This window comes from Cygnus atratus, chromosome 11 (assembly GCF_013377495.2).
Source record: "Cygnus atratus isolate AKBS03 ecotype Queensland, Australia chromosome 11, CAtr_DNAZoo_HiC_assembly, whole genome shotgun sequence".
NCBI classification, from domain to species: Eukaryota; Metazoa; Chordata; class Aves; order Anseriformes; family Anatidae; genus Cygnus; species Cygnus atratus.
In genome coordinates this window covers 10,907,456-10,921,877 of record NC_066372.1, presented here as the reverse complement: position 1 = coordinate 10,921,877, position 14,422 = coordinate 10,907,456, and the positions used below count along the sequence as shown (strand labels likewise).

Below are 14,422 nucleotides of genomic sequence, written 5' to 3'. Positions count from 1 at the left end.
GGTCCTGCTCAGCCCCATCCCTTCAGACCTTTTGCTCCCTGGCACTGGTCTCTGTGTACTGCACAAAAGGGGAATAATTCAAAACCCAGCACACCAGGTGAGTTTTCTGGGCATTGTATCTTATCTTTGGACTTACAGGTTTCTCTTGCACCTTGCTATTCACTGAGAACACCTTGGTATGATTGAGGAACCTGGAGGATCCTTAAAATCCCTGTGGGCTGCAGAAGAAACCAAGCACAATCTGTGTCTCGGGGTCCTCTCTGATCAAGTTTTACGTGGATTTCACTGTACTCAGCAGTCACTGCTTCAGGCCCTTACTATCACTGCTCCTGGCATGGCAGGGTGTGCACAATCTCATCCATGCTGTTGCTGGGTATGCATGGCTCTATCCTATTAATGCAAAAAAGACAATTTTTTGGTGGAATGTGATAACCTGTAGCAGGTGTGGCTGTAGTGGTAAGGTCTTCAAGATCCTGAAGTGACTTAAAAAGGCAAGCAGCCACCCTTGGCTTTGGGAAACAGATCTGCTTCCCATAGGAAGCCACAGACCAACAGGGTAAAGGAGCTCAGGAGAGGTAGGTTTAAGGACAGAATCTTCCAAGGCCATCCCAATAACCAGGTAAAAATGTACTGGGAGATGTCTTGGCTAAGCTGGGAGCTTGTGACTGAGATCCAATGTCAGCAGGCTATGTGCAGGAGATGGAAGCAGGGACAGGCTATAGAGATTTGGAAACATGCAGATGTGTAGGGATAATGATAGGAAATCCAGAGCTCAGTTTGTTGATATGTATCAGGTCTTCTGCTGCTACTTTAGTTGAAAAAGGCTGAGCAGGGAAATTGTGGGACCTCAGCTGAATGGCGCAAGCAGTAGCGGACATAGGGGAAGCTGAGGTTCCTCGGTGCTTTCCTTGCATCAGCCCTTACCAACAAGGCCTCCTAGGCTCTGCACCTGGAGGCAGGGTTCACAGAAAACCAGCAGTGGCTGACAGTTGAGATGGGCGTTGTCTGAAGGTGCTGACAGCTAGCCACTGGTACTGCTTGATGTCCTTGCAAGGCCACTCTTTTAAGATCATGAAGAAAATCCCAGAGCAAGCCCTGCTGGAGCACGTTTGCAGGCAGATGGAGAAGCGGGAGGCTATGGGGAGCAGCGTGACCCATCTCAGTCACCACCTGTGACTGAACCATGGGATGGATTACTGGGCGAGGGCACAGCAGCGTCACCATCCTCCTCAGCAGCAGACCCAGCACCACGTCCCGCCACGTTTGTGTTAGGGTTCGGGACGGGTGGGCGCCAGAGGGGTGCATAGGGGCAGGATGTCGGTCCCAGGGCTGTGGTTAACGGGTCACGGGCGGGGTCCGCCCCGTGGCCACCAGCGGGTTCTGCAGGGGCCGTCCCGCTGAGGGGGCGCGGAGGGCGGGAAGCGGGCGGCTGAGGGGGCGCGCGCCCGGCGCAACGGGCGGGAACCGCGAGGAGCCCAACGGTCGCGGGGGGGGGGGGGGGGAGCGCGTGGCGGGAAGGGCGGGAAGCCCACGCGCTGGGGGCGTGGCGCGGCGAGGCCCCGCCCCCCGCGGTATATAAGCCGGGGCGGCGGCAGCGGCGGCGCCAGGCGGGAGCGGGTCCCGCCGAGGCGGCCATGGCGGCGCTGCGCTGCCTCTTGCTGCTGCTGTGCGGCGCATCCCTGGGGCCCGCCGTGCACCTCGACTTCGCCGAGCACCGCAGCCAGGCGGCCAAGATCAAGGTCAACCCCCGCGGCAACCTCTGGGCCACAGGTACCGCGGCTCCCCGTGGGCCACAGCGGCTGGCGGCGAGGGCTGGTGCCCCTGGCCGAGCAGGGCTGCGGCGTGCAGGGGGTGGTCGTGCTGCGGCGGGGGGTCCCGGGGTGGTTCCCATCCAGGAGGAGGGTTGGGGGGTCTCGTTACGCTGTCATTTGAGGTGGTGGCATGGGGACATGGGACTTAGGGTACCTGCCTGCACAAGGTGGCTGGAGAACCTGAGGGCGGAGGTGAGGCAGCCTCCCTCACGAAGCAGGTAACATCTATTGGGGATGGTAACTTCAGTCCCCTGAAGTCTGTCTGGTGTGGAACGAGGACCTGGGATTTCTGGGTTTCTCCTCACTGCTTTGTATTCGGCTATTTTAGACGTTAGGCTTGCTTGGTGCATCTCGCTGAATGGTGTCAGCATGCGGTAGCAGATAACAGCTTAATGTCATTCGGCCAGAGCCTCTGCCTCTCTCTCTCCAGCCGTTTGTGTAGACACACAAGTGCATTGTATTGCAGGCCACTTCATGGGGAAGAAGAGTGTCACGGGCACTCCGCGCCTGGAGTCACCAGAAGAACCTGCAGTGCCGATGGTTTTTGGTCCCTCACTTAGAGCCTTGCTGGAGGACATGATGGAACTGCTTACCCGTGAGCTCCTGAAAATCCTCCTGCAAGAAAGACTTTTGGATGAGAACCAAGGAAAATATGACCTCACTGATCAGGTGAATATTGACTAATATGGAAGGAGATGTCCAGAGCAGGGAGGTGGTCGTGATGTTAATCTGCGACAGCCAGCCTTGCTGGGAACACCTGTACAGCTGCTATAGGTTTGTTTCCCCTCTTGCTCCTTTTAACCCTCCTTAAACTACTTCCCTAGAGCAGCCACAAAGAAGCAGATGAATCTGTCAAGGCTTGCATCCAGCTGGACAGCGGCTAGTAGTCCCAAATGTTTGGGAAGGGTGTGAGGCTGGGCAAGGGATGTCATGATCTCCAGCCCACGGGTTGTTAGTGAGCATCTGGGTCCTCCTCAGGCTCAGAAGAGGATGGCTGGCCACTGCGGCTCTCATAAAGAAATGGCTCCTTACCCAGCCACCACAAGGACATGGAAATCCTGCCTCCCCTCGCTTTCTATAGAGAAAGGCAAAGAGGGACATGGCTTTGTATGTACAGGAAAAAGAGTCTGCCCTACAAAGAGGTCTTGGGCTTCTGATTCCCCCTTCTGGGGTGGTTGTGTTGCTATGGTCAGGATGCCTCGTTACTGAAGGGGCATGTGGCATTGTTAGCTTGGCTTGCAGAAGGGAGGTGTGTGCTATTCTGCCACAGAGTGGGTATCGGGCAGCAGGCAAGTGCTCTGTCTGCAGCAGGAGCTCCGTTGGTGTTGTATGTCAGCAGGTCCTCAGCCTCTTCTTTTAGCTCCTTGGTGTGGCTTTTGCCTGAGAGCTCACCCAACTCCTAGTGGAAAATTAAACCACTGGGAGCAAAGCGAGCCCGGATCCTCACTTAAAACATGGAGATGGAATTGCTTGGTCCATGTGGTTCTGCCCATTTGCTGCCTCATGTATGCTTCCCTGGTGTCTTGCCATTTCTATTCACAGCAGGAAGTAACGGAGAGCCTTGAAGGGATGAAATCCACTTAGGTGGGTCCTGTGTGTGCTGTACCACAGAGCTGCTTGCTTGAGGAGCTTATCCAGTAACAGTGAATACAGGTAAAGCTGCTTCTGTGATCCAGGTTTAGGCAGTGCTTGCTCCTATTATTTGCTTTTTTGTAGGGAAGGCACAGGTGGAGCAGAGCTGCAGGGAGGTCAGCCTGAGTGATATATTCAAGCACCTTCCTGACTTGATTTCTTCAGATTAAGGTAAACTGAGGCTCTCCTAGGGAACTAGTCCCAGTGGGATAGAGAGGGATAGAAGCTGGATGTGGCCGAAGACATCCTGCTCCCCTCACGTTGTGCCATCCACTGCAGTGCCGCAGCTTGTGCTTCTTAGATGCAGCTGCAAAGGAGGAGAAGGCTCTGCAGGTCCTGGACTTTTCCTCAACCAGCTTGGGGAACCTTTGAGGAGGAGGGTATTTGCTGCATTAGCTATCTGAGATGTGAGAGCTGGATGTGTGATCCTCGTGGATCTCCTCTGTGTAGGTAAGTAGCTCTGTCACTGCTCTGTCGCAGGTGCACTTGGGTAGATGTTTCCTCAAACACTGGTCCCGTGGCTTAGGCTGCCAGCTGGGGGTGTCTGTGCTCTGCCAGCCACGGCCGTGCTCATTCTCAGTGCTCAAAAGCAGGTCCTGGACAGGGTCAGCACCCACTGTTAAACATTCACCGTTGGCGTGTGATCTGGGTGTCGAAGCTCTATTGCTGGAGAGCAGTTTGGCTCTCCATGAAGCAGACACTGGTCAGCTGCCTGCCTCATTGCTCTGATGCCTCTGGTGGCTGTGTGGGAGGTGGTGTTGCAGCTTAGGTGCCTGGTGTGCAGCTGGCTCCTGTCCCTCAGTCTCTTCCCAGAGCCTCTTGCCTCTCCTGCCTTGACCTGGCAGATACCAGCCATCCTGGTGGCAGCAGGGACCTTGCTCCTTGCAGGCGTTATGCCTGGTTGTGTCTTTCAAGCACCCCTGAGCCACCTCACTGGACTCAGCTCCTGCCTTCCTGCCCCTGCCTTCTCACCCTCTGGGGTGTCCTTGCCTCAGAGCTGCTGGTTGATGTTAGTTCTCCGTGGTGCCTTTGAGCACTGCTCTCGTTACACTTTTCTGTGGGACTATACTTTTTGCCCTTGTGGGTGACACGATGCCAGTGCAAATTCCTGCCACTTTTACTGCTTTCTCCCTCACTCTGACTGTTGTTGGACACCTGGGGTCAGCAGCCAGTGTGTGCCTGAACTGATCTGTGTGCAGCGTTTGCTGCCTGCCTCAGAAGGTGCTTAAGAGCTTTATGTTGTGAAACTCTCCATGTGCCCTCTACTTGGGGTCTGTCATTTCCATCTTGACATGGTTTAGAAAAGCCAAGATGCTTCCCCCTTCGTTGGGACCTGCTGGTCAGCAGGACAAGAATTAACATACGTGTTGCTCTGCTGCTCCAACACACAAGCTGTCCTTTGTAGCAGGATAACTATCAAGGGAATGCAGACTTAATGAAAAAATGAGCGGACCTTTCCCTTCCTGAGGCTGTTGCTGATCATTCACAGAATGGCTCTTCCTTTCTGTGGGGCTGCTTTAGACATTAAACAAGTCCCAGGGCTTAATATTTTTGCTTGCCCTACCTTTACATGGGTAAGTCCTACCTGTTGCCAGTAGGATTTATCCCAAGATGTCCCTTCCCAAAGCAGGAGCATGTATTTCATGGTTAGTGATGGAAGAAGTCTCACAGAGCAGAAGGGGTTTACAAACAGTATTTTTTTTCTTAATCTTTTTAACTACATGCAATAGGCAGGGCTTGCGCTCGGGGTTCCAGATGCTGCCCCAGTGCTGCGTGTGACAAATCTTTGTCTGGGAGGGGAGGATCCTCAGTGGGGGTGGGAAGGGCTGGCATCTCCTTGTATGCGTGGCAACATTTCTTCTGGAGGCAACCACGGTGAGACCCGTGTGTGGAATGAGATGACTCCAGGGTAGGGGGAGAGCCCCTCTGGGTGAAAACAAATGCTGCTCTGTAGCTCTGGGCAGTATGCAATCCCTCAATCTGCTGTGTTTTGTGTATTTCTTGCCTTCTCATGTAGCTTCCTGCTGGATTGGGCCCTGAGGCTGCTCTCATCCCTGAAACCCAAGGCAGTGGTGTCTGTCTCAGCGTCAGCACAGTTCACCTCCGATGTCAGCTGTGATCCAGCTGTTGAGCCCCATGTTGCCCAGGCAGTTGATGTCAACCAAGGCTGCGTATGGGACCAGTGGCTCACTGTTGTGCCTTTTCTTGCAGGAGACTGGGCTTTTGACAAAGGTGCTGGAGAAGTATTTTTCAAACTGAAGGAGCAGAGCAGTGGAGGATGGAGTCTGTAGGCTTGGCCATGCACGGCAAACGGAGGAGATCATAATCCTTGTGGGTTACTGTAGCAACATCACTTTTTATTTATTCTTTCTGTAATACTGTTAATAGTGATTGCTTGTATGAAAAGCAGAGCCACCCTGTATATTTCCTGTATGTTTTCTGCTTTCTTGATATCTGATGTGCCCCTGCAAATAAAATTAGCTCTTTGCACACGTTAGCTCAGACTTTTATTTGGGGGTGGAAAGGTTGATCCCATGGCTTGTGAAGGAAGAATGGGGAATGGAGGGAGGCTCCTGGATCTCAGCAACCAGGAGGCAATGGGATATGCTCCCTGCTGCCCCTGCTCACTGCTGTTGGATAAAATTACAAGCATGGGTAAGTTCTTACAGCACTGTGCTACTGAAGCACCCTGTAAACCCTCCTTGCTGGAGAGATTATCAGCATGTTCCTGTGAAAACAAAAAGCATCTTCTTTATATCACGGTGACTTCTGGTTTGAGCAGAACCCCAGGGTTTACTACATTCCTCTGCTGTCCTTCAGGGTGCAGGCTGTGACCACTCATCCTGATTTGGGATGATCTTTTGTCCTCTCAGCTAAGCCATCCTGCACACGCACAGCCCCGGGGTCCTCTGGGACAGCTGAAGAAGGCAGGCTACTTTTTAATTATCCTTTTATATTGTTTTTAAGATGTGGTTAAAACGGTGATTGTGCTGCCTTCGAGGTGCTGAAGGCTGGGAAACAAGCCTTGCAAAGAGAAATAGCAGAACCTGTGTCCGAGGTTCTGTTGCTTCTGAAGCTGCTGCTCATACATGAGTGTTCCCAGCTACCCTGGGCATGTGCTGATGTGTGCAGAGGGAGGGGAAAGCCACGGTAGGAGTCTTCAGTCTTGGGGTTTAGAGCCTGTTCCGGGTGCAACCAGTCCAGGTGCATTTGCACTGCTCATGTTTGCAGAAAATGAGCCTGCAGGCTGTTGGCAGAGTTTTCTGTTTGTCCAAGTGCCTGTGTGATGCCCTTCTGTCCTTTACATGTCACTCACTCCTGGGGTTTGCTGGCAGCGATTGCCCAGATGTAACAGGGACCCAGTATCCCAGTGCAAATACACACCAAATACAGGTTTTAGACCAATAAAAGAGCATTTTTTCTCTCCCACTTATAGTCCACCTTTCAAGCCGTTGGAGTTTTCTCAGCTATTTGAAGGCTGGTTTTGGTAGGTGAAAACCAAATGTCCTACAACTGGTTTGCCCCCAGCATTGTCTCCAAAACTTGGTGCTCCCCATCAAACGCCCCAGCATGAGGGTACTTCGTACTTCGGGGAGATGTTTTCTGGGAGGTACCTTTCTTCAATTAATTTTTAAATTTTTCCCCCAGCTTGTTGCTGTGTGCTGGGTTGTGGGTGACCCCCAGCTTGCCTATCATTAGCTGTATCGAAGCCTTGTCTTATAAGCTAATTATGAGCAAGAAAAATAATGACATAGCTTATCATGTTTGACGCTGGAGCAGACCAGATGCCTCTCAGACGGCAGTGTGATGGAGTGACAGTCTTATGGGATTCCTGACCTGATGCTCAGCTGTCTCATGATGCGCCACGGAGTGGGACTGCCAGCTCACAGCTTGCCCACGGAGGCTCAGGGGAGGGTAGGCAGGTTTCTGGATGTCACAGCAGAAACCTGCCATGAGATACCGAGGTGAGAGCCTCCCTCTCCCAGCAAGAACCTCTCCATTTTATCTGTCTGTATGCCTGTCCACCTGTCCACCGTCTGCCCCAGACACCAAGATAAAGATGAATTGGTCACTTAGCAATTATTATCACAGGCAAAACAGACTCGATTGAGGGAAATTGGTGTATTATTTGGGGAACTTAACGTATTGCCGGTTAATGTAATATAAGTATTTGGATACTGATTCAGGTGCTGAGCGCCTAGGAAAGGTGGTTGTCCGAGCAGAGTCTCTGAATGCAGATCAGCTAGAAGGAACAGGTACTTCTTGCCAGACCTATTCTTCATCTCTTGAGCATGAGGTGGCAGAGGACGCATACATCGTCATACATAGTACACCAGGGCTGCAGGTCAAGACACAGGAGAGGTCTCTGTTGGGTAGAGGATCCAGAGATCCAGGCCATGTCAAGCTGCCATGTAAGACCGCTGGAGCTGTGTTGGCCCCACAGAGCCCTGTGTTGCACAGAAAGAAGCCTGCCTTGGGCACCATCCTAGGAGCACAGGATAATTTGGGGGGGAGAGGACCTCAGCAGGCCTCTAGTCCAGCCACCTGCTCAAAGGAGGGCCAGCTCTGGGGTCAGACCAGGTTGCTCAGGGCTTTGTCTTGTTGGGTCTTGAAAACCTCTGGGGATGAAGGCTGCATAGCCCAGTACTGGACCTGCTGCTCCACCACTTAGCTGTTTCATTGTTTCTCACGCTCTCATACTGGCAAACAAACAATCAAGCCCAAAGCCCCCAGTCCTTCTTCAGTTTCGAATAAAACTGAGGAAGTCAGAAAAAAAAATCTGAGAAATCCCCAAATTTGGCAACCTCCCTGTTCTGCCCTGGGCTCTGCTTTCCTGATCTGGTTGCTGGGCCACAGCATTCACAACCTCCAGGCACAAGTTCCCTTCGCTTACCAGGTCATACTCTTTGGGAGTTTCCAGGACCAAGCCCTTGCATCCAGGCTAGGGAAACTAGCATTTTATTTTTATTATTACTATTTTTTCAGTTTTTCCAGCTTTGCATTTGCTCCCCTTGCCACTCCTCCATGTTGCAGCTTGGACTCCTGCTCTCCAGGCTCTCATGCCTCAATGTTTTCCAGAACCTGCTCAGAGCAGAGCTGGCTACTTCTGCACATCATGAGCAGAGGTGCAATGTGGCCACTGACTTGACTGGTCCCTGGGATGCCCCCAGCCTGCACAGACCCTCAGCATCGGAGGCAGTTTGGAGCATGGGTGTCTGCAAAGTGATCATAGCAGGTCTCCTGGACTTCCCCCATCCCTGTGGCCATGGCATGACTGCAGAGATGGGAAAAGGGTGTGAAATGAGAGCAGAGAAAAGGCGATAAGCCACTGTCACCCCGACATTTGTTTCTATTTAGTTGCGGGACTGCCCCGTGAGGAGGAGCTGGCTCAGAGCTATGTGGTTGAAGGTTCACTGCTACCACTTGGTGTCATTAGTGTCCCAGGCTTAGTGAATTGCTCCGTCATGCTCAGTTGCATAGGACTGGCTCTTCTCCAACCTCAGCAAAGGTGTCAGGCCTCAGGTTGGTCTGCTCCTTCCTCTGCAGTGTTTTGAGACCCCTCTTCCATAGGAGACCAAGAAACCAGGCAATGAAGAAGAGGGAGAAAGGGGCAGAAAGGAAATCAGCTTGTCATCAGGAGGCAAAAATGATCTTCGTCTTCTAAACACCATTGCCACCCCCCCATGCACCTCCAGGGAAGCCACTCTCATCCTGATATGGCCACTTAAATCTGACCTGAACAAGTTAAACCCAATTAATCCAAATGCTGAGACAGCTTCAGAAAGTGGGTGTCCAGTGCTTGGCACCCCTATTGTCTTGAAAATGATTTCCAGGGAGCAGGACATCCTGGTGCAGAGGAGCCAAGGCAAAATGCAGAGTAGGGTTGCAAACCATCTGGGTAGCTCCATCAAGGGTATGACGGTAGGATGACAAGAAGGGCCCAGAGGGATCTCACCAAATGGCAAAGAGCAGAGAGCAAGTATTTGTACCCTGAATCCAGCACTGTTTTCGTCATAGTCCAGCCCCGTCATCGGCGCACATGTGGCCAGCTTTCCTTGGTCAGCTTTTGGGACTGAGGATGGGCTCACCTGGGAGGTGAAGAGAAGGGAGATTTAAGCCATGTACCAGCTCTTCCCGTCTGTCTGGAGCATGGCAGAAGCACTTTGAAAGAAAACAGGTATGGGACCCTGATGTGGATTTAGCATCGCATTGCATCAGGTCCTTCCACCTGAGGCCCCCCAGGAAGAGAGTCAGCTGAAGATGAGCAGGAGCTGTGTTCTGGCTTGACAGAGACCTACCTCCATGGGAACCCTGGCAGTTCAGAAAATGGCTCCAGCTCACACTGGAGAGCTGCCCAACAATCTCTACAGCCACCCAATTTCACTTGGAAATGAGGGAGCCACACTCCCCTGGTCCCATTCCATAAAACGTGACGTGCAGCCTGCTCTTGCCACTCACCTCTTTGTGGGAAACTTATTCCTTCCCTTCAGCCCAGGAGATGCATTCTGGAGCATGAAGTGACTCCAGCATTGCTTGTCCCAAGCCCGTTCTCCCCACAAGAGAGCCCCAAGCAAACAACACAGCTTGTTCTGGATTTGGGTGGTCTGTGGACAAGCAACTGAAACAAAGGCATCCTGAAACATGGTGTCTGGAAATCTGGTTATTTCTGCAGCTGTTTGCACTGAGGGAATTTCATCTCCCTGCTAGTTTGGGAGGCTTTGGGCCATCTCAGGGCTGGGTCTCACCCAAGGTCCCCTATGTGAAGCACTCAGGACATAGTCTCACAGTGTCCATGCAGCAGATGTTGCTGCCCAAGGCTAGAGGGAGATAGAGAGACCGTTCCAGCTGCAGACCCACAAAAGCTTTTTACGGGCTTTCTTTGCAGCATTTGTTCCTGGCAGACAGAAATCAATCTTCAACGGATGGAAAAGTTTCTAGAGCGGCAGGGGCAAAACCAGACACAGGGCCAGGTAAGAGCCTTCCTGTGTCCAGCAGGCCCCCAAACCCATCGGAGTGATGATGTGTGGACGGGGGAGGTCTGTCATAATGTCATTTCCATTTTCTATATACTTATGCCACAGTTTTAATTTCTGCATGGTGATAATAACCAGGAATAAGAATAAAATATTCATATATTAATTGGTTTTTCAAGCTCGTGGTTTATAAAATATCTTGAGAGGGATAAACTTGATGTAGCACAGGGGAGTTGCTTTGTGCAGCACTGTTCCTATAGCATGTGTTCCCTCCTTATTCCAGGTCTGCTCTAGAAAAAATGAATTTAGGACATTCCTTTCTCTCAATTTTCCTCCACCAGGATAAGGACAAACAAAGCTCCCAGTAGACTTTGGGAAGTTTCCTTTCCACAATCCCTCCAGAAATCTGTGCCAGTTCCAGCTGGAGTCAGCGCTATTTGTTGCATCTAAGCTAAGGCAACTTTATCTCTGCTTGCAGACTACCTCGACCCTATTGATGATGATGATGATGATGATTATTATTATTTAAATATTAAGCAAGCAGTTGGTTGCAAGTTACCTTACAATACTTCTACCCACACACTGCAGAGCAGCCCTCAGGACTTTGCACCACTTTGGAATGGTTTTCTATTACACCATGTGCTATTGGCATTTTTGCCTGGACGGAGGATGCAGATATTCAGATGATCTTCTACCCACAGATAGGGTATGGGGTGTAGAGTGCTTGTGTGTGCTTGGACACAGACCTGAATCCTAGGTAGTGTAGCACAGCTCTGTTCATTAATTTCAAGGCTGGTGTGGTGATGCTAAACACAGGAGTTCCATGGAAAAATGGGTATCGCTTTAATTAGGCCTCTAACAGCAGGGATTATGAGAGAAAACTTCTCTCTAAATTGCAACCTGGGCTGAAAGTGCTAATTACCACATAGCGCATCGTCAACAAGCCCCAGCAAAGCTTGGAAAGAGGCAGGTCCCTCTTTGCTACGTCAAACCAGGAAGGGCTGTTATCTCCAGGAAGGGGTTACCCAAGCTGAGGTGGTGAAATCCATGATGAAACGTGTCCCAAAGGCTCATGCCTTTGTCACCTCCTGCTAGGAGGATGAAGGCGCCTGCTGAGCTCCATCTCCCTGTTAGCCCTCCTGTGTCTCCATCACAAGATACTAATTCCTGGCCTGTAGCTGCATCCCAGCACCCAGCAATGATCCTACCCACTGGCAGCCTTCTCCTGTCCTGATCCCATCCCTCACCCCATGCTGCAATCTGGCCACCAAGCTCACTCCTGATGCTCCTAGGAGCAAAGCGACTGCACAGGAAGACCTTGGTGCAATGGTTGGCTTTTGCCAGGGCCAGATCAAGCAGTGTACTGGCTTTGGAAGCGAAGATCATGGTAGCTCTTGCCTCCTTCTTATTAGCCATATGTGTGCAAGGACAAGTCTTTGAACTTTTATACCTGTTCAGCAGTGTGGACTGGCACAGGAGCATGCTCTTGCTTTCAGGGCTTTGCACTAGGATGAAGCATGAAATAATCCAGGTTGGCCTGTTTAGCTTTTGGCATTCTAGGCAGCCCTGGCTCATGGGTCTGCATTTGCTGGTAGGGAGAGAGCCAAGTCTATCATATCGCTGGATAAGGGAGATGGAGAAACTTCAACCCAGGCAGTCTGGGGCATTTCTCCACTCCCTGGCCAGTGAAGGTACCCAAGCTGGTCAGGCCAGCCAGTAGTGGGCCTGGCAGGAGCTGTGGCTCGTGGAAGAGATGGGTGTCTGATCAGAGCTGCTCCCCATGTCCTCAGCACCGCTGCCCAGGAAGCAGGTGGGCAGGGATGTGATGCACTGCATGATGCACGTTGGAGGTGTGACCAGCCTGCTGCCCAGGCCAGGCTGCTGGGATGAGCCTGCCGTGGATGGAGGCCACGAGTCAGGAGCTGAGACAGGCAGCAGTCACAGGGAGGGGAGAGGAGCCATGCCGTGCCCTGGCCTCTTGGCCGGTCTTGTTTTGCAGGTCTCACGTGCTGAGATGCCTGGCCTTTTCCTCTCATGTTTGGCACCACAGCAGCCGCAAGCGCCTGCCACGCATCACCTTCATGGTGATCACCTTTGTGGTTCCATGGACACCACGCCATTGCCTAATTGGCGGGCACCCTCTGCTGGGGAGATGCCAGCAGGTTTCCCTTGGGCTGGCCAACGGGAGGCCTTTCCCTCTGACACCCAGACCTCTTCCAGCGACAGGATGTTGGATACGGGACGTTAGATGGGCTGCACCACAACAGAGCCGCAGCCAGGCCCCAGCTGAGGTGTCTGTGTCCATGCTTGGGACCAGGAATGGGGATGGCTATGGTGACACCTTTACACGAATGCCACATCTACCCCATTGGCTCCAACAGGCCTGGCACAAATCCCTTGTGGTGGCCTCCTGGGCTCCTGATGTGTCCCCAAAGCCACCTCCTTGCCTAAGCACATCCCCACGCTGTCCCCGCCTTGGCTCCCAGCACTGCACAAAACAGTGAGGCTGCTTGCACAAGAGGGGCTGCTCCCACCGCCCCCCTCCCTCCCATGGCCTGGGTGGGGTGACTCACCCTCATCCATCACTGGAAACAGGGCGAAGCAGAAGCGGCTTGATAAAAGATGTCTCTCAAACTGTGGGCAGGGTGCTCATGGCAGGAGCAGTGCCCTGGGCACGTGGCTGTGAGCTCCTGCACCTAAAACTCACCCCTAGACCTGTTCCCTGGAAGGTGTCTGGCGAATGGCATGACTGCACCACCATTGTCCCCAGAAAATAGGAGAAATACCCAGAAAATTGAAAGGAGAGGGAAAAAAAAAAAAAAAAGAAGAAAAAAAAACCAGCTTGAGCTATCACTTTGGCCTCAGTCTTCCTATAAGACCTCTCTGTGGATGCAGAGTGCTGGGGAAAGGCAAAGCCAGCTGTACTCCCATGACCCCACCAGCAGCCCAGAGGCGTGCATGCAGTATTCCCCCACCACTGCCACACCACGCTCCCATCCACCATGCTTCCATCGCCGCTGAGGAGGGGGGTCTCTGGGGAAGGATGGCAGCTCCATCTCGCAGGGTTCTTCTCCAGGGAGAAGTACAGCTGTGCTGTGCATGAACCATCAGCTCCCACCCCATGGGGGAAAAGGGTTGTGTGCTAAGTGGAAATTCAGGGAAATCCTTTCTCTGGGAAGCAGGATTCCAACAGCTGGACCGGGCAGCTCCTTGGTTATCCCACTCCCACACCTCTCCAAGAGGCCCAAAGCCGTAAACTCCAGCGATTGCCCCCCAGCACCTGCCCCATTTGCTCTGAAGCCCACATCTCCCTTGCTTTGCAGATGCTTCTGGATCTGGAGCTGACTCCACATCCAGGCATTGCCTGAGCCAGCAGATGCGCCTGCAGCACAGTTCTGCACATGTTTCCCAGCCACGTCACCTTTGCCACCCCTTTGTTCTTTTTTTTTTTTTTTTTTTTAAACAACCCCCAGGGAGGGATTCAGTGTTCAGATTGAGTAGCAACAGTCTGGGACTTGAGGGGACATGGCAAAGTCTGACCAGGAATGCCTCATTTCCTGCTGGGCATGAACTTGGTAAAAAACAAGACGTGGTTTTAACCTCCCTCCGCCAAGGGGGTTGGAAGCACAAGAAAACTGCTGGGAGAAACATGCCAGGCTGGCTTCTTGCCTGCATCCCCGGGAGGCAGCGTGGGCAGGCGGGGAGGCAGCACCTCTGAGCAGCAGCTGGCCCTGGGGATCGGCAGGCGCTCCGGCATCGCGGCGGCAGAGGTAGGCTCAGCACGGGGAAGGGGCGCGGGTGCTTCTGCAGATGCTGCTCAGATGGTCCCCACTACCCAGGGGTATCCGGCAGTGTCTTGGCCAAATGCCTTGGCCAAAACCATGACAGCATGCTTGTTTTCCAAGTTCTCTGCTTGCTGTGGCACAGTGCTGCTGCCAGCCAGCTCTGAGGATGCAGGGTTGGAAGTAGTGACACAGGGCAGCTTCTCCATTGCCTCTTGATTAA

The 14,422-nt window shown here is 52.6% G+C and overlaps 1 protein-coding gene across 1 annotated transcript; it reads left to right on the top strand.

The window, feature by feature from the left end:
• Positions 1 to 1,611: 1,611 nt before the first annotated feature.
• Positions 1,612 to 5,939, top strand: NMB (neuromedin B). Its single transcript, XM_035566730.2, has 3 exons — positions 1,612 to 1,770; positions 2,278 to 2,480; positions 5,655 to 5,939. The coding sequence occupies exons 1-3, from the start codon at positions 1,635 to 1,637 to the stop codon at positions 5,700 to 5,702; spliced, it is 387 nt and encodes a 128-aa protein (XP_035422623.1). The 5' UTR covers positions 1,612 to 1,634; the 3' UTR covers positions 5,703 to 5,939.
• The last annotated feature ends 8,483 nt before the right edge of the window (positions 5,940 to 14,422 follow it).